Here is a 20,695-nt window from a genome sequence, read left to right on the forward strand (position 1 = left end):
ATCGTGAAAATTGTGTTAAGCAATAATACAAAGTAGCCTACCAGTCATTGTACCATGTAACATGTTGTCACTAAACGTAATAAAATTATGTTTAGTTACCAAATGTTTTGACAATCACAATTACACCTATTGTGATGCAAGTTGTTTTTTTATATATCCCCCCAATTCCCCCGCCTCCCTTTCCATAATTCTCACTCCAAACTAAACTCAAAAGTTGGCAGCCCTGTTATCATGCTACTGAGGATCAGCTCATGTGTTCAATCATTTACAGCTCAATCAGCTGAACTCACAGCAGCAGAAAGAGGCTGAACACTTCAAATATACTTTACATTGTGATTCATGTGTGAGAGTCAAATATGATCTTACCACAGTTTCTCCAGTTTACAGTGAGGATTCTGTAGTACATCAGACAGCAGATTCACTGATTTTCCTATTTTATTCCCAGAGAGACTCAGATGTCTCAGGTATTCGGGATTTGATCTCAGAGCTGAAGTCAGAGCAGCAAAACCTTCATCTGTGACACCACAATCCCTCAACCTGTAGAGAACAATGACACACTCTTCACTCTCAGTTCAGATCAGATCAGTTTAGCAGTGAATCCATTATTAAAGATTTTTAGATTGATATTAAGGCTGCACGATTAATCGAACTTAAACCGCACGCAATTTTGCAAAGGCTGTAATTGTTTTATGTGCAGCTTGTCAGTGCAGAACGGCTGATCAGTAGTAAATGCTGCTCCATATGAACGCCAGAGAGCGCTCTCACGCAGACACGCCAAATGTGCCCTGCCGCAATGATAACACATAATTCCAGGAAATCCCTATCGCTGTAGCTAAATAAACAGAAGATTGAAACGCTTTGATTGATTTATTAAATGTTGTCTTTTGTTGGACAAGAGGTTCATAAATACTTCTCATATTTGGAAAGATGTTTTAAACGTGTTGCTTTTTCAAATGCACATTAAAAGCGACTCAAACTGACAGCCGATTAATGACCATTGCGATAAAATTTAACCTCTGACAAAATTCTGGCAGTGTCAGAAGATTTGACTCACAGTCCTGCAATGTGACTTCTCCGACCTACGACAACCGTCACATTGTCTTCGTTTTTCAAGATAAGCCATGACCAAAATAAACATTAGAGATTTCTTTGTAGCCACCATTTCAATCTCAGATCACCAAACGAGTCATTGATTCATGATGTAAAACGTGTTCAATCATTTACAGCTCAATCAGCTGTTCCCTTCCGAAAGGGAACTCGCACTGCGTCGATTGACGCTAACGGGAATGCCTCAAGCATGACAGGTGTCTGAAATCACAATCAAATCGCGGTAATTCTATTGACCCGCGACAGTCCATTAATCATTAAAGTGCGACCTGGAAGTACATAAGGGCGCCTTGCAAACATGATAATAATTTTTTCATCTTCAGGGACTGTTTTGTCTGTAAAGCGCTTGAGAATTACGGAAAGAATGAAATTCACTGAGAAGAAGCAAAGCTTCCAGAAGTGTGCGGACCCCTGCCGAAGATATCTGGCACCGGGTGACACGAGCTGTGCATTTTTTGTTTGGGAGAAAAGCATTAACAGGCAGTTCTCGAGGGAGCTGCCTGTGCAAACTGTGAGCGTTTTCCCTTGAGAACACTCTGCTCTCATCTGGCCCTCTTCTCAAGCTAAGAGGGTTCAGCGTCTTGACCTCGTGGTTCGGGTCCACGGTCATGGGGTTCCCAGATGGAGCTTGCCAATTAACTTGAGAGGGGGATAACCCTCTCAGACAGCTTGGAGGCTGACGAGGGTGAGCTACAGGTGGAGGATTTCTCGCCTCAGCCTAGCCCAACGAGTGCTCTTCAGGATCAGCAGGAGATGGCTGATGAGGGTGGTGATATTCAGATAGATTCTGAACCCCCTCAGCCACTCTGCCCCGTGTATGCAGAACTGGTGGATGTGATTGATCGCGTTGCAGGGCAGGCTGCGGTTGCCTTGACAGCGCGTTAGGGGAGAGGTCACTCGCAGAAGGCTTGACGATCGGTTTCTCTCCGGCCATAAGCCACCAGCTCAGTTGAGCCTTCCATTCCTTCCTGATCTCTATAACGGAGATCGAGAGGGCATGGAAGAACCCATATTCAGCCGTATCCACCAACATCAGTGGGCTAGTTTCGCTGATGTTGAGGGGATAGGGGAACATGGGTATATGTCGATGCCGCCCATTGACGAGACTTTTGCAAAGTATCTTGCGTCTGGGCGGGCATCGACCCTGAGAGCTCCAACCCTGCCATCCAAACTGCTTAAAGCAACATCCCGTTTGAATGGCAGAGCATACACGCCAGCGGGTGAGGCCGCTGCTGCCCTGCACACCATGGCAGTGTTGCAGGTGTACCAGGCTGATCTGCTGGGCGATCTCGACCAGGGGGCAGGGATGTTCCCTGAAGCGGTTGCTGAGCTGCGCCGCACCTCTGATCTTAATCTCCGGGCCACTAAGCAAACTGCTATCACGGTCGATGGCGGCAATGGTGGCCATGGAGAGACATCTGTGGTTGAACCTGGCTGACATCGGGGAGAAAGAGAAGGGCTTTCTCGTCGTTTCGCCGGTTTCACCCTCTGAACTTTTTGGCACCTCCGTGGAGGCGGTGGTTAGAAAGTTCAGAGAGGTGAAGGCACGCTCAGCGGCATTTAGGACCTGCATACCACTGAGATCCGCATCCACACCCAGGCAAGCGAGAGGACCTGGCCCCTTATGGTCCGAGGACAGTAGACAGGGCCAGAGAACCAGTGCCGCCTCTCGTGCACCCCCGCCGTGGAGGAGTAGGTCACAGAGAAGGCGAGACTCCCGCAAGAAGAGGGATCTGAGGGAGGTGATCCAGCACAAACGCACACAGCATCATTTGATCATTGGTGGGTGTGATTATATCGCAGCCCTCTCCCCTCTTCTCCGACTCCCAGGCGCTTCTTACTTCAGGCCTGAGGTTGGGCCCATGATGAGAACAATGTTCTGAAGGCCCGCCTTGGCTTGGTTAGTGAGAGCGCCTCTTTCAGGTATATGAAAGGCGGTAGACCCCATGTTCACAAAGAACTGTTTGGTGAGTTGGTCTTCTTTAAGAGTAATTTTTGTGTGCAACTAACACTAAAATGTATCTCTCTACAGACCTCGTTCCCTGTATAGAGTTATGGGGTCATGTCAATGACATTGTCTGTCAAGTCAAACTAGAGGGAGAGATCAACAGAACCAACCGACGCTGAAGGACTACACGGAACGTTTAAAAGGACGCACAGCATCGTCATCGTCAGTTTCTGGGATAGAGCACGTATCATACAAACAAATACCGCGGAAGAACAAGACTGTTCTGCAGCGGCAGCGTGATCGGCGGGAAGACTGTGCAGGTCTGAGATGTCTACAAAGTCTGAAGAGGCAGCCGGTAAGATGCTGAACTACTGAGGGTTGTGACGAACGTTTTACCGGAGATTACTGCTGCTGTCAAATTAGTTTGGAGCTGTAGTGGATAGTTGGTTTGGTCTGTCACTTCGGTGTTAAATGTTAGTTGATTGTATTTGTGATTCTGATGTTTAAGTACAAACACGGGTGCAGTGATAAAAGGAAGCTGAGTGAGGATTGTTAATTAAAATGATGTTTATTCAGGTTAACGAGCATGGTGAAATGATAACAGATAAATCAGTTGATAGTTGTTTGTAGATTCTTTTCTATGGCTTGTTGTGAACTTGAAAGAAATTACTTGAGAAAAGGATTACGTGGTCAAATATTATTGAATGTGATTATGAGATTCTATGTTGTGAAAGAAGCGATATGCTGATGCTTAATGAGCAAAAGATATTGATGTATGTGTAGTTGTTCTGCTTAATGTACCTTCAGGTGAAATAAGTATTATTTGATTTATTTTTATTTTGTATTTAAAGTTTTTTCACCTAATGGCAAATGGCTAATGGTACAACTGACAATGAATTGCACTGATGGGAACTCAAGAGAAAAAGAAGTGAACTACTGAATCTGCAAGAATAAAAAAGTAGAAAAAGAAACAGCTGTTCAGTCATTGAGTGGAATCCAGTTCAAAATCTTCGAGTAGACATTCTCGTTCAAGTGGGGAAGCTGCACATATCTAAAAGGATAACTTGACAATGTCATAAGGTAAGGTAAAAGTTTTTGGTATTAGGGCCCTGAAATTTCCCTGTGTTAGGTGGCTAGAACGATAGCGAGAAGCACCAGTTGTATGAGCTTCTTTTGTGAGTATGTGATGGCTTCCCTTGTTGTCATATATGTAAGATAAAGCGAGGTGTGCCACCTCTTATTCTAGTTGTAAAACTATGTTTATAGCTTAGGCTTCCTCTCATTGTGAGAGCATTTGAGGCCACCACTCATTCATATGAAATATGTTATCAGTGAAGTTAAGTTGCAGAATGTCATTCTAGAAAGAAAAATGGGAATGTTTATGCTACCACTTGTTTTTTCTACACACACCAGTGTTAGCCCTCGGCTATTAGCCACCTCAGGGTAGAGTAGTTGGTCTGTCTCTCTCTCAAAAAAAGTTTTTTTGTTTTGGAGTATAGACTGAAGATGGAGCTTCAGATTGATCTTATGTCTGGCCCACAGAACCGTCTGACATCTTTTGGTCCTGAGTACATTGCCCCCTTTAGCTCTGTTTGGGTTTATAGCCCTCTGAGCCCTCAGGTAGATCTATGCTTACAGGCTGGCCCTCACCAGGGCCGCCTCTGTACCTGGCCTAGGCTACGCTAGGGATAGTGGAGGCGTTCTGCTAAAGCATTTCTGTATCTGGCCCTTCACTTTGTGAATGTAGGTTTTTAGCATCCCTATATGACAGCCTCCTCCCATGGGAGTCGTTAGGCCAAGGCCCGCCCCCTTTTCTGCATTCTGGGGCGAGAAGAGTAATGCAGATTGGTGCAGAGGCATGATTTATAAAGATCCTGGTTAGGCCTCAATAAGGCCTCCCCGGTACAATGACTCTTTCTTAAGCAGGATTAGGTCATTTTTCGCCTCACAAAGAGACTGGGTTTTGTCTGCCCGACCCCGCCGTGCAGAACTAGCATATGGATTTGGGCCGCCAGAATAGGCTCCACTCACATTGCTGAGCTACTGCTCGAGCGTCGGGTTGTAGGTGATTGGCTTACAAGCAAGCCCCACTCCCCTAGGCTGGGCGCAGATACAATTCTGTCACCTCTAGAGCCGCTGGCGGGCACGCACCCTGTTAAATCTCAGGGTTAGGTGGGAGTATTTCCCCATTGAAACAGGGTAGGTCTGAGTACTTCACTTTCAGTTCTGTACTATCCTTCCTCACACCGTAATGGCTCGGGTCGAGCGGAAAGTTCTAACCTTCAACCTTCACTTCTTTTTGGTTTTCAAAGTACGCTCCCGTGAAGCCAAAGCATTGCCATGAGCTGACGCCCATGCGTATAGATGGTAGGCCCCTGACTCTGGGGCCTCCGTTGAGGCAGAGTGGTGTATATTGTACTCCCCTTGCTTAAAGGATGCTGTGTTTTTTGCTGAGTACACTGCCATGGGCAATGTGATTAGGTACCAGGATGCTGTAGACGTTGTGTAAACATCTGCCAACGAAGGCTGCACCATTAGGTAGTGGGCCTCAGCAGGGCTCCTTCACTGTGCAGCCCCCAAGAGGGCGTGGTAGACCGGTTTACCTCAGGTGGTTGGCCTTAGTAGTTCGGGCAGTGGACTCACTGATGGGCAGTAGGCCTTAAACAGGCCTCCTCAGAAGGGAGTCCTAATGTTGTGGGACATACATTTTAGCTGCGACCAGATAGCTAGCCTTATTAGGCCTCCTGTGGGTGGCCTCAATATGTGTGTTGGTGTAGTATTGTTCCCACAGTATATGTGTGTAGCAGAATAGACTGGCTATCAGCTAGTAGGCCCAACCAGGCCTTACTGAAGGCGAGTCCCCGGCAGTATGAGTTTGGCTGACAGCACTGATTTGCATCAGGCCTAGTAGGCCTCTCAATCTTCTAAGTGAGTCTTGAGTAGGCATGTGCCGGTATCAAATTTTCATGCTGCGATTAATTGATTGAGCTTTTATCACGGTATACGGTATTATCACGATATTTTAACTGCTCAAGAGAAACGGATGGAAAAACAACATGCATCACAATAGGTGTAATTGTGATTGTCAAAACATTTGGTAACTAAACAGAATTTTACACAATTTTCACGATTTCAATTCAATTCTTGGGACTTGATTTCAATCTTGATTCATTATTGACTCTTTGGATAAATGTTAGGTAGGCTATAGCAATAACCAGTTTTTCGCCTCCTTGTAAGTGGTCTCCCAGCGGTGCTGGGTTCTGGCAGCTAGTGGCCACTTGCTATCTGTAATGGTGCTCTACTGGTTTTGAAAATTAGTCACCGATATGGGGTGTCTAGTCAGGACACAGAAGACAGGGATATTCGTGGAATGTTTTAATATATACTTTTGAAATACACATGCACAGGCACCATTTCTCATGATCTTTACAGTGTAGGTGTGGTTTTGTGGTCACTGATGCACACGAACACAACCTGAAGCTTAACTTATAAAATGGAACTCAACTGACAGCTGTTCTCTGCAAACCAGGGCATGTCGCAACATGTTGGAAAGGGGGCATGGTCTGAGCGAACACTCGCTGTACATGCTCTGTCCAGGCTCACATCACTTGAGCCTTTTGCACACTATCAGTTCAGCTGGCCTTAGCAGGCAGCTTCTGAAGGCGAGCCTGTGCCCTAGCATGACTAATGGTCATTTTCTGCTACTGGTTCCCTCCCGGAACGTCTAGGTTACGACTGTAACCTCTGTTCCCTGAGAACAGGGAAAGAGACACTGCGTTTTTTCGCCGTGCCTCATGCCTACCAAACAATCCCTTCAGACGAAAAGGTGATTATCATGTTTGCAAGGCACCCTTATATACTTCCAGGTAGAGTCCTGCACGGGTTCGGGTACCCGCGAATTTTGCTCAAACGGCTGAAAAATATCCAACTGTGTTGGATACGGGTGCAGGTCAGGTCGGACACGGGGGAAACACGGGTTTAAAACAATCACATGCAAACGTAAAAATATATGCATATTTTTAGCAACACATCTACAAAAATATTCCTGTATTTCAAGTTGATAAAATAATTTCAAATTATTTTACAAACATCAGTTTATTTGTGCCCACGCGCCACGCCCTCCCAGGATCTATAACGTTACCTAGGCTACTTTCACTTTTAAAAATTCATCATAACCGCGCGCGCGATCTGCTTTTCGTCGAGATGGATGCTGAGGAGTTGAAGAAAAGAATAGCTAGTGGAGATTGTAAAGTTGTCGACAATATGTCATCAAAAGTCAAGTCCAGTGTGTAGGAGAAATTTGGAGTTATCTGAAGAAAACTATATTGTGAAAGGCTTATTTGCTGCATGCATTTTCGTGTTGGATAGCCGCAAATGTGGAACTTCATCGCAGAGGAAGCACGCAGATAACTGTGGTAACAAACCAAGCAGTTCTATCGAACAGTATTTTTCTAATTTAACACTGTTGTTCAGTATGTGTGGTGTGCAGGGCGTGTTTGAACCCAAAATTGTCAGATGTAGGCTAGACGAAATTGCGTGGCAGATATAGTGTTGTAGCCGCATCTGTTAGGCTACTCAGTTTTGTGGTAACGTTAGCCATGTTCTTCATGTAAGTTACCGGCCTTTTGACAGCTTCGGCTGAAGTTGTCCTTGTGTTAATTCTTGTCATTATAACTTCTGTATGACCTGGCAATAAACATTTTTGTAATTGTGTCTATAATGTGATTGGCTAAACTGATTTTATTTCGGGTGCGGGTCGGGTGTCGGTTCTATTTTAAGCGGGTCGGGTCGGGTGCGGATTTTAATTAGTGCTGTTGACGGATAACGGGTCGGATGCGGTTTGAAGCACTGCGGGTACGGGCGGGTGTGGATTTACAAAATCAGACCTGTGCAGGACTCTGCTTCCAGGCCGCACGTTAATGATTCATGGGCTGATTTGATTGTGATTTCAGACACCTGTCACGCCTGAGGCGTTCCCTGTTCTCAGGGAACAGAGGTTACAGTCGTAACCTTAACAAACTTACAGCAGCAGAAATAAATACTTAAAATATACTTTACATTGTTATTCATGTGTGAGAGTCAAATATGATCTTACCACAGTTTCTCCAGTTTACAGTGAGGATTCTGTAGTACATCAGACAGCAGATTCACTGATTTTCCTATTTTATTAAATGAAAGATCCAGTTCTCTCAGGTGTTCAGGGTTTGATCTCAGAGCTGAAGCCAGAGCAGCAAAACCTTCATCTGTGACACCACAATAACTCAACCTGTAGAGAACAATGACACACTCTTAACTCTCTCAGTTCAGATCAGATCAGTTTAGCAGTGAATCCATTATTAAAGAGAAAGTTCAAACTTAAAGCACAAATTAATATGTTTGATGAATCATTAGATTGAGATTTAAAATTTCAAAAAACATGATCATAAAACAACTTATCGTTCAATAGTATCATTCAATCAGGAAACATAATCTCTTATTTGCACTGTTAGCCCTTCTAATTCGGCCCAATGGCGGTATCCGATAGAACAGGTGAAGGTATCTGTGCATTACTGTCTTTCCGCGTGGCGGAAAGTAATTTAATTAATTTTAAGCTTTTATCTGACTTCATTTTATAAAGACCTCGAATTAAGGTTAGACAGCATAATGGGCCGATCTCAATACAAATTGCCCTGAGCCTCTTGTTGCATTTCTTTATTTAGACAGAAACTTCTTTCACATGGAAACATTTGCTAACAATGGGAATTTGCATTCAGAGTTTACACCTTTTGGGAGCAGAATGCTATTTGCCTGGAAGACACAGCCTCCTCAAAGTTATCTCTAAACTCTTAAAGGGATACTTCACCTCTGGAAAGATGAATGTGTATTTAAAATGGGTCATTTATGTAGAAGAAATGTGAAATTAGCTTTGAATTTGGAGCCTTCTAGACTGAGAAAAGACAGAAAATGTATTTTTGACTTATGTGGATGAAAGACAACAACTCCCAGAATGCACTTGCTTCGCTGCCCTATGAGGCCACTCCCAAGCCATGCCTACCGGTTACAGAGGACAGCTCAGCTACTAGTTGACTCGAAACTGAAAATACGCAGTTTATCATGAGTCTCCGTGACGAGTCTGCCCGGGTTTGTGAGATCACCCAAAATGTCTGGGATTTGGCTTTTGTGTTCTATAGTCGCCATTCATTATGTTTACTGTGGCGAGCAGGACAAGGCTGGGGGGCATGGGAGAACGGCGCAAGGCCATTGGTGTAATTACTGATGAGCGACACCTGTGAGACTCACCGGTCTCGAAAGCTATCTCTCACGGAGGAGTGGGAATTTTCTTAGCAATGCTAAAACGCACATCAACCGATCACTTGTTTAGCGTTCATGTAAACACTACATTCAGATTCACCAATCGGAATGAATTCAGTTAGATTGAAACAAAAGGTGTGCATGTAAACAATGAATGGCGACTGTAGAAAGCAAAATACGAATCCCGGACATTTTGGACGATCTCGACGGCCGGACATGTCCGGGAAAAAGAGGATGGTAATGCCTACTACTCAGCTTTCTCCACAGAGCAAGAGCCTGTTGGCTTAGATGGCTGACACTATTTGTACATTCTGTGAGTGAGATCTCACCATATGGGCGGGTTGAAAACATGCGGAACGAGCTCCTATACTGGCTGTAGTCTCTAGCCTCTGGCCAAAAAATCCTCCGATGACGCAAAATTATGATTTTTGCATCATCGGAGAATTTTTTCCAGACAAAGAATACATAAATCTCTTGTCTCAGGGGGACATGAGGGAGGGAAGCATGGTCATTCGAAAATACTACAGGGTATTACATGCTAAATGCTGAAGTATCCCTTGAAGAGTTTAAAGTTTGAGGGCCCTTTTACACCTACCTTGTTTGGTCCGGATTTTCTGACTTTTCAGTTTGATCCGAATCAAAAGTACAGGTGTGAAACCTCCCCCAGACCACGGTCTGGACCAAACAGACAAAATTTGGTCAGACGAAAAAGAGGTAGTCTCGGTCCGGATCAAACTGAACAAAGGTTTGGTTCATTTCTAGTGTGAAAGCATTTTCTGTATGGTTTGGACTTTCAGACCATTCTTGCAGGATTGCTTGCAGTCTTCTCCTCCTTTCCTGTCTGCGACGATAAAATGTTTGAACAATGAGGACGTTCATTTGGTGAATTTGAACTAGCCTCGAGTATAGTTGGTGCTGCAGGTAGTAATGCCGTAATGATAACAGTATACTGGCAACGATATGCGTCTGTTCATTCATTCTTGTCAACGTTTTTTTTTTTTTCATTCTTGTCAGTTACCCGCTGAATTGATAACACGTTGACGTCAGACGCACATCCTTTAACAAACCAATCAATGTCAAGATGCAGCCCACATAGATTATGATGACAGGACGCAAGTATGTCATGTAAAGTTATTTAGTGTGCTCGCATAATTGCAATGTGAATCCAAACCAAAACTTACAGAATGTATAAAAAGTATCAAAACATGAACTTTGGATCGGACCTTGGTGCAGACTTTCAGGTGTGAAAACACCCTTAAACTCTACCTTTTGGTTTACTTCTTTGGGAATGAGACATTTGTACCAGTAGCACTGAGCCATTTCAAATGATACTAAACATGTATAATACTGTATGATAATTATTCACATTAAACCATATAGATTTTTGGGTGAATATCTGGTGATCTCAGCATGAGAGAGAGAGACAACATGGGGGAGGTGATTGACTCTGGGATGCTAGTTTCTCAAGAGAGAGTCAAATGTTAATTTCGAGAAAGGTCCTTTGTCTTCTCGGGGAGTTGTCGTTCCTCAACCAGACTGCCCGGCATTTTCTAATTTCTCAATTCTTCCAGCACTATATTAAAAGTCAGTCTTATGCAAATTATGCTTTAATAAATTACACTATTCACTACACAGGTTAGTTTCACTGTTACTTAGATCTGTATTATGTATGTATGGAGCAAGCGTGCCGCACAAGCCCTGAAAAGTGAAGCTAAAACGTCTCGATCTCCCCCTGGTGACTGGTCCTAGTATAGGTCATAAACCCGCCTCCCCGTGTTATTCAACGGGACTTGAGACCAACTAAACAATTTAATTACACTTCAGATATCTTTTTTCCGAAGGTGGTTTCTGTCATTTACTGTAGTTTTTTATCACATTGATGTAAATTCAAGTGTTTGTTTTTAAAATAAGTTTGTTTTTAGTTAGTTATTTGATGCTATAAAGATGGTGGTGTGACATCATGATTGACAGCTGTGATTGACAAGTTCTCTGAGCGCAGTAGTCACTGAAGCACCAACAGACTATTTTCGGGATCTTTGGAGGACTGAGGAGATTGGAGCTTTAAATTTAATATCTAAATTTCTATTATTAATTATTTCACACCGAGAGTGAGGGCGGGGCCTTGATTTCACGGCTTTACTTCCTGCTCACTACTGTGCAGGTCTGGTCCTGAAGTCGCTACTGTGCAGACTCAAACCCCAAGATGTCAGCGGCATATCGGGACACTGGCGGCTTCACTTCTCACCAATGGAAGAGAGCGAAGGGGCGTCATCCATATTTTTTTACAGTCTATGGTTTGGAGTATCAATTAGAGAGAGAGAGAGAGTGTGTGTGTGTGTGTGTGTGTGATTTCATTTTACAAAATTAAAAACAATCCTTTATAAAGTGTCAATGTAAAAAGATTAACATAATTAACAGTAATAATGAATCCAGCATGTCCTTCATTTCTCAGTTCTGACTGTGTTGAGCTCGAGTCTGTTTAACGTCAAGAGACTGAAATGTTGATTGTGTGTGAAAGTGTGTATTTCAGTGTGACTCTCAGTCCTGCAGTATCATGTTACTGAGGATCAGCTCATGTGTTCAATCATTTACAGCTCAATCAGCTGAACTCACAGCAGCAGAAAGAGGCTGAACACTTCAAATATACTTTACATTGTGATTCATGTGTGAGAGTCAAATATGATCTTACCTCAGTTTCTCCAGTTTACAGTGAGGATTCTGTAGTACATCAGACAGCAGATTCACTGATTTTCCTATTTTATTCTTAGACAGATTCAGTTCTCTCAGGTGTTCAGGGTTTGATCTCAGAGCTGAAGTCAGAGCAGCAAAACCTTCATCTGTGACACCACAATCACTAAACCTGTAGAGAGATGAAAATCTAATAACATAATTTAAACACTATCAAATAGCTTTCCAACAAATTTAAATTCCAATATAATTTAACAATGTAAAATTCTTATCCAAGGTTCATGGTCAAATGTTTATATTTACACTTCTGTTCTGCACGCTAACGAATACTCTCATTAACAAAAATACATGATGCAAGTAAGATTTTCTTTATGCAGTGTAGACAACTTTATTGTTTATATTGGAACTTTGTGAGATTGTGAACTGAGATGAGTGACAGCTTTTAGTTATTGTAAAGTGAGCTCTCCTTCAAGGCTATACATTATCCACTGAATAAAAGTTTTGTTTTTCTGCTGCTGAGAGAACCGATGGGCAATTACACACTGCAGACCGGCATGTCAAAATAGATACGCACAATGTAAATGCAGTCTAATAGATTAATAGAAAAAATATTCATATTAAAATATTTTTGAAATTCCATTCCAAATATTTGTAAAAGTAATGACTTAAATAAATAAGTAAATAAACTTAAATGTCTAATTGTACATTGCTACTATTGTTATGGTGGAGCCGTTGCACATTACATCTGCACTAATTTCTGCATCTCAAAAATGTCAGATAATCAGTGATTTGATTCTTAATGGTCAATCTCACAGTAAAATTTAAATTTGAAGTTTTAGTCAACTTTAAGCTAAACATGAAGTAAATGTTTAATAGTAAAATTTAAATGTATGACTCTGCTAAATGTTTTTTTAGGAGATTTCAGCTACTTGATAAATAAGCTGTTTCTCCAGTTGTTTACTTGGTCTTGATTTCTTTTATCATTTCTTTTAAATATTTAAATTCCTTCTTTATGTGCAATAACATTCAGCTAGTAAACCTGAATTATTTATTCCTTCACACATTTGACTTTGTTTGGATGTCTGAAGGAATTTTACATTGTCATGGTTTAAGATACACATCAAAATACTGACCACTAAACATTTGCAGCATTGAAGATTTATGAATCTTTTATTTTCCTAATGTTTTAACAGTGAACTGATTATTCTGATTGATACTTACTGAACTGATCTGGATTCTTTAATCACAGGAAGCAGCTTCTGAAGAACCTTTAGTTGTTCAGTTTTATTGTCTTGTCCAACAAAATCATTAATATTAAACCTGTCCAGCTTCTCCTCTGATGTCAACAACACAAACACTACAGCTGACCACTGAGATGAAGAGAGTTTGTCTTCATTCATTATTCCATATATCAGATACTGTTGTATTTCCTCCACTAGTGAATGATCACCCAGTTCATTCAGACAGTGGAACAGATTGATGGATTTCTCTGGAGAGTCAATGGTCCTGATCTTCTCCTTGATGTACTCAACTGTTTTCTCAGTGCTGTCAGATCTGCTTGTCTGTTTCATTAGTCTTTGTTGGAGAATATGATGAGACTCCACTGCCAGACCCAGAAGAAACCGCAGGAAAAGATCCAGATGTCCATTTTTACTCTTTAGAGCCTCATACACAGCTCTCTGATGTAGGTCAGATAATGAAACATGTTCTGATGAATTGTGTTGAAACCAGTCCTTAATTTTAGACAGCAAACTCTGTTTAGTGATTGAGTCAAACACATTTATGTTGTTGTTTGTACAGGAGAGATGCACATATAGAGCCGCTAGATGTTCCTGAACGCTCAGATGAACAAAGCAGAAGACTTTCCCCTGATACCAGCCAAACTCCTCTCTGAAGATCTGAGTGCACAATCCTGAGTACACTGATGCTTCTGTCACATCAATGCCACACTCTCTCAGGTCTTCCTCATAGAAGATCACATTGCCTCTTTCCAGTTGCATGTATGACAGCTTCCCTAGTTTGAAAACTATCTCTTTATCTTTGTCCTTCCCAGAATACTTTGAGTTTTTAATGCTAATCTGTACCATCAGAAAGTGTGTGTACATTTGAGTGAGAGTCTTGGGAATCTCTCCACTCTCTGCTTCGCTCAACATCTTCTCCAGAACAGTGGCTGAGATCCAGCAGAACACTGGGATGTGGCACATGATGTAGAGGCTCCTTGATGACTTCAGGTGTGAGATGATTGTATTGGCCAGACTCTGATCACTGATTCTCTTCCTGAAGTATTCCTCCTTCTGTGGATCATTGAAGCCTCGTACCTCTGTCACTCGATGGACACACTCAGAGGGGACGAGATCGGCTGCTGCTGGTCTGGAGGTGATCCAGATGAGAGCAGAGGGAAGCAGATTCCCCACAATGAGGTTCGTCAGCAGCATGTCCAGTGATTTCTTTTTGTTTGCATCTCGTAGAGTCTCATTCCTCTTGAAATGTAAGGGAAGACGACACTCGTCTAGTCCATCAAATATGAACAACACTTTATATTTGTCACTGGATATTTCCATTTCTTTAGTTTCAGGGAAAAAGACATGAATAAGCTTTGAAAGACTGAGTGTTTTGTCCTTCATCAAATTGATCTCTCTGAAAGGAAGTGGAAATATGAGCTGGACGTCCTGATTCTCTTTCTCTTCAGCCCAGTCCAGGATGAACTTCTGCACAGAGACTGTTTTTCCAATGCCAGCGACTCCCTTTGTCAGCACAGTTCTGATGGGTTTGTCTTGTCCAGGTAAAGGTCTAAAGATGTCATTGCATTTGATCGGTGTGTCCTCTGTTGCTGCTCTCCTGGATTGTCTCTCAATCTGTCTCACCTCATGTTCATTACTGATCTCTCCACTCTCACTCTCTGTGATGTAGAGCTCTGTGTAGATCTCATTCAGGAGTGTTGGGTTTCCCTGCTTTGCTGTTCCCTCATACAGACACTCAAACTTCTTCATCAGATTTGATCTAAACATGTTGAGGACTTCATGTCTGTAAAATCAGAATACCACATTATTACATGAGCTAAAAATGTAAATGTACAAAGCAAAATGTCTTGTTTTCTGTATTATGAGACACTAAGCATATAATTGGTTTTATGAAATGTGTCAGTTATTAATAATGTATTTGATAAATGTGTGATAATGCACCGCAACAAAATCAACAATAAAAAGCCCGACAATTTACCTGACAGCAGGATACCTGCTTTCATTAAAGTCCTGTAGTTGATTCATAGAGTGGTCATACTTCTTACAGAGGGGTTTTGTTACGGCTGATCTTTGTGGAGGGATTGACCTGAAACATCATGAGATTCAGAGAATCAGGAATCTGACACTCTGATATTAACTTAATAACTTTGCCAACGGTTGTTTATGAACTTATTAGCAATGCACTTGCTAAAGGTCACAACCACAATAAAAAAACAACAACAATATTTTACTTTGTGGTCAATATCTGCTTGCTGTCATTTTGATGGCCATACAGATTGTTGTTAATAACTAAATCATTAAAATGTAATATAAAGAAATGTTATACCTGAAATGTAGTGGCACACCCATAGACACATCACTCCTCATAGACACACAGCTGGGCTCTGGTTCTGATCTCTTCTGATGAAATGAACTATAACAGAGAGAGATTAAAGTGAATCATTTGAATTGCTTCATATTCATTTATCATTAAAACATATGATATTTACATTTATTATTATTTTTTTATATTATTATTTCCTTTATTTTAACCAGGATAATCACATTGAGATATTATTATCTCTTCTTCCAGAGAGACCTGATCAAGACGGCAGCACATAAAGTTTCACACAAGAGAATCACAAAATGACAATACCACAATTTACACATTCAAGAACTAAATATATAATCAAGAAAAACAACAATTACAAGTGTCCTTTAAAACATTGTGCAAGAGACGTTTAAAAGTGCTCAGGGTTGGAAGTGTATCTAGATTAAGTGCATTTTGCAATTCATTCCAAGCCCAAGGAGCATACAAAGAAAAAGCACCTTTACCAGATTCTGACAGTATGGGACTTTTAGCCGAATATGAGAACCAGACATAGTGTGATAACTATTTGTGTAATAAATTAAAAGATTTGATATACAGTGGGTACGGAAAGTATTCAGACCACCTTAAATTTTTCACTCTTTGTTATATTGCAGCCATTTGCTAAAATCATTTAAGTTCATTTTTTTTCTCATTATTGTACACACAGCACCCCATATTGACAGAAAAACACAGAATTGTTGACATTTTTGCACATTTATTAAAAAAGAAAAACTGAAATATCACATGGTCCTAAGTATTCAGACCCTTTGCTGTGACACTCATATATTTAACTCAGGTGCTGTCCATTTCTTCTGATCATCCTTGAGATGGTTCTACACCTTCATTTGAGTCCAGCTGTGTTTGATTATACTGATTGGACTTGATTAGGAAAGCCACACACCTGTCTATATAAGACCTTACAGCTCACAGTGCATGTCAGAGCAAATGAGAATCATGAGGTCAAAGAAACTGCCTGAAAAGCTCAAGGACAGAATTGTGGCAAGGCACAGATCTGGCCAAGGTTACAAAAAAAATTCTGCTGCACTTAAGGTTCCTAAGAGCACAGTGGCCTCCATAATCCTTAAATGGAAGACGTTTGGGACGACCAGAACCCTTCCTAGAGCTGGCCGTCCGGCCAAACTGAGCTATCGGGGGAGAAGAGCCTTGGTGAGAGAGGTAAAGAAGAACCCAAAGATCACTGTGGCTGAGCTCCAGAGATGCAGTCGGGAGATGGGAGAAAGTTATAGTAAGTCAACCATCACTGCAGCCATCCACCAGTTGGGGCTTTATGGCAGAGTGGCCCGACGGAAGCCTCTCCTCAGTGCAAGACACATGAAAGCACACCTGAAGGACTCCAAGATGGTGATAAATAAGATTCTCTGGTCTGATGAGACCAAGATAGAACTTTTTGGCCTTAATTGTAAGCGGTATGTGTGGAGAAAACCAGGCACTGCTCATCACCTGTCCAATACAGTCTCAACAGTGAAGCATGGTGTTGGCAGCATCATGCTGTGGGGGTGTTTTTCAGCTGCAGGGACAGGACGACTGGTTGCAATCGAGGGAAAGATGAATGCGGCCAAGTACAGGGATATCCTGGACGAAAACCTTCTCCAGAGCGCTCTGGACCCTCAGACTGGGCCGAAGGTTCACCTTCCAACAAGACAATGACCCTAAGCACACAGCTAGAATAACGAAGGAGTGGCTTCACAACAACTCCGTGACTGTTCTTGAATGGCCCAGCCAGAGCCCTGACTTAAACACAATTGAGCATCTCTGGAGAGGCCTGAAAATGGCTGTCCTCCAACGTTTACCATCCAACCTGACAGAACTGGAGAGGATCTGCAAGGAGGAATGGCAGAGGATACCCAAATCCAGGTAAAAAAAAAAAACTTGTTGCATCTTTCCCAAAGAGACTCATGGTTGTAGCCTATTAGATCAAAAGGGTGCAACTACTAACTGAGCAAAGGGTCTGAATTCTTAGGACCATGTGATATTTCAGTTTTTCTTTTTTAATAAATGTGCAAAAATGTCAACAATTCTGTGTTTTTCTGTCAATATGGGGTGCTGTGTGCACAATGAGGAAAAAAAATGAACTTAAATGATTTTAGCAAATGGCTGCAATATAACAAAGAGTGAAAAATTTAAGGGGGTCTGAATTAGGGTTGCCCACCGTTCCGTATAATACGGAATCGTCCCGTATTTGACACATAAACGTCTTGTTCCGTATTGAACTGATACGGAACGCACTTTGTTCCGTATTTTTGAGAATCAATTCAGTGCAAATCCATGACAGACACATAGCTTCTAATATATGTCAGACTGTAAACGAAGACAAGAAAAAAAACCCGACGCTGCGGTAGATATTAATTTCTCCCTCTGTTTGTCTATGATCAGCGTAGCGTTTTTAACATCTTGGAACATTATTAGAGAATGCCCTTTTAATTGGTCGTTTCAGTCATTGTGAGTCACGTATCGTAGCAACAATGACGACAAGTGACAACAGCAGGAAATGTAAAAATGACTACCTCCGAGCAGCCGGCGAAAAAGAAAAGAGCACAAAAATATACATACAGGTGTTGTATTGCTTGAATGCAGTATTTGAGTGCAATATTTTATATTTTCTTTATTAGCTGTTTTTTTATGTATTGTTTTGCACTGGAAAGAAAGTTAACTATAATGGAAGTATAATTATATAAAGATATTTGCACTACACTTCCTTAAAATGTTGTCTAATTAAATTAAAAATATTATTTTTTTGCACTGGAAATAACATTCTAGAAGTCTAATTCTATTGCATAAGTTCGCACAAGGCTACAGAAAACTGTTGTGTTTAATTTTCTTCAAATGCAGTCTAAGCCGATGAGTTTTGAATGTTATATGTTGTATTTGTTTAAGTTAAAAATAAAACGTATTATAAACTAAACAAATCCATGGTTCATTGTTGGCAAAATGATCAAAGCCTTTATATTTCACATCTATGTGGTTCAGTCTTGTATATTGATTAGGCCTACTTTGCTGTTCTATAAATATATAGGCCTAATAATTTGTATTGTAATATGCTATAATGTATGAAATATATTTAACTAAATGTATCAATTAGTTTCCACAATATTCACCAGAAGTCATCATTTGAGGTGTTATTTCTTCCGTGGGGGCATGTCAGAGATGTAGCTGCATGCATATAAAAAAGATCACTGTAATCAGTTATAGATAAAAATGCAGTCTCTACTATTTTCTTTCAAGCCTCATATGGAATTTTTTTTTTAAACGATAGAAGAAACCTAATTTTGGCCTAAGATTCTTCAACAAACAATCAATATGTACGTCAAATGCTAATCTTTCATCCATCCATATACCTTATAAGAACTAACTCTTTCTAGAAGTATACCATTTGAAGTTGTAATTGACATATCAGTTACCTTAGAGCAACACCATGTTGATACAAAACCTGTACCGAACTAAGCAATTTCACGTGTCTCTCTGCCTAATATCTAATAAGAATGCCATAATAACATGAATAACTAGTATATAAAGCATTGTAATATATGACACACATCTGAGCTATGGTTCTGATCTCTTCTGCTGAAATATAACTGTAACAGAACAGATTTAAGGAATTATACCAGGAATTAATCAGGAATCAGACATTACCAGATATCAGACATTACCAGATACCAGATATTACCTTAAAGGTGGTATCAGTGATTTCAGGCCCAAAAATATTTTTATTTTTTTTCCTAACAATCCGCTAGCTGCCCGCCCCATAAGCATGCCGTCAAAAAAACGCGTCTCTGTAGGCAGCTTAGGCTCTGAGATCTGCACACAAAAACAAATGGTTTAGCCAAACAATCAAAACCAAAACAAATAGTGTTCCAACCAATCACAACAGGGGGAGGGTGTTGTGAGGTTTTGTGCTCGTGCACGGCTGCACGCGAAGTCAGAGCTGAAGAAAAAGCTGGCTCAAAACGTCACAACACCCTCCCCCTGTCGGTGATTGGTTGGAACACTATTTGTTTTGGTTTTGATTGTTTGGCTAAACCATTTGTTTTTGTGTGCAGATCTCAGAGCCTAGGCTGCCTACAGAGACGCGTTTTTTTGACGGCACGCTTATGGGGCGGGCAGCTAGCGGATTGTTAGGAAAGATTAGATGAATGTGATAAAAATATTTTTGGGCCTGAAATCACTGATACCACCTTTAATAATTTTGACAACAGTTTATGAACTTATTAACAATGCACTTGCTGAAGGTCAAAACTGTAATAAACAAACAGTATTTTACTGGTCAATATCTGTTTGCTGTCATTTTTATGACCAGACTGCTTGTTGTTTATAACTGAATAATTTAAATTGAATATAAAGAAATGATATACCTGAAATGTAGTGGCACACCCATAGACACGTCACTCCTCATAGACACACAGCTGGGCTCTGGCTCTGATCTCTTCTGATGAACTGAACTATAACAGAGAGAGATTAAAGTGAATCATTTGAATTACTGTATTAGTTTATTTTTTTAATTTTTTTAAAACACTTATGATCTTTTCATTTACACTGTTGATACAAAATCCATAAACTGCACAATAAGTGCTTTCATAGATGTGTATCTCTGCCTAATATCTATAAAAACATGAATACCTAGTAGGCTATATAAAACATCATAATATAAATATGACACGTCTGAGCTCTGGTCTTATTGTTTTTAATGAAATTCTCACTTACACACACACACACACACACACACACACACAAACATTCCAATTTGGAAGAGACTTCCAATTCTGTCTAAAGGTGATTTTATCTAGTGTTTATTCAAAGTACCTGCATCCTGGAGAAAACTCTTCATCTCTGGATGTCTGTGTGTCATCCATGATGAAGCTGAACACTTGAAACAGAATATGATCTCCAACACTGACTCTGGATGGAAATGAAAAACAATAATTCAGCTGAAAGGATCTGAGAATCAGAGAAACAGGATCATGTGACCCAGCGTTCACTTAAACAATGTTACTCATATTACACAAAGGGAAAACCCCCACAGACAACACTAAACCAATTAAACCAGCTTAATTT

The 20,695-nt window shown here is 41.0% G+C and overlaps 1 protein-coding gene across 2 annotated transcripts in view; it reads right to left on the reverse strand.

Moving 5' to 3' along the window:
* LOC307167554 (NACHT, LRR and PYD domains-containing protein 3-like) overlaps nt 1-19,469 on the reverse strand; it is a 76,685-nt gene extending 57,216 nt beyond the window's left edge. For both annotated transcript variants that reach the window (XM_079886745.1, XM_079886744.1), the window contains exons 1-7: nt 19,311-19,469; nt 15,602-15,688; nt 15,254-15,361; nt 13,256-15,058; nt 12,036-12,206; nt 8,151-8,321; nt 367-537 (exon numbers count right to left, since the gene is read on the reverse strand). In XM_079886745.1, the coding sequence (XP_079742871.1) occupies nt 367-537; nt 8,151-8,321; nt 12,036-12,206; nt 13,256-15,058; nt 15,254-15,361; nt 15,602-15,688; nt 19,311-19,396 (2,597 nt within the window). In that variant the 5' untranslated portion in view covers nt 19,397-19,469. The remainder of the gene's footprint in view (nt 1-366; nt 538-8,150; nt 8,322-12,035; nt 12,207-13,255; nt 15,059-15,253; nt 15,362-15,601; nt 15,689-19,310) is intronic.
* Nucleotides 19,470-20,695: the final 1,226 nt, after the last annotated feature.

The sequence above is a fragment of the Squalius cephalus genome, assembly GCF_949319135.1.
Source record: "Squalius cephalus genome assembly, chromosome: 11".
NCBI lineage: Eukaryota > Metazoa > Chordata > Actinopteri > Cypriniformes > Leuciscidae > Squalius > Squalius cephalus.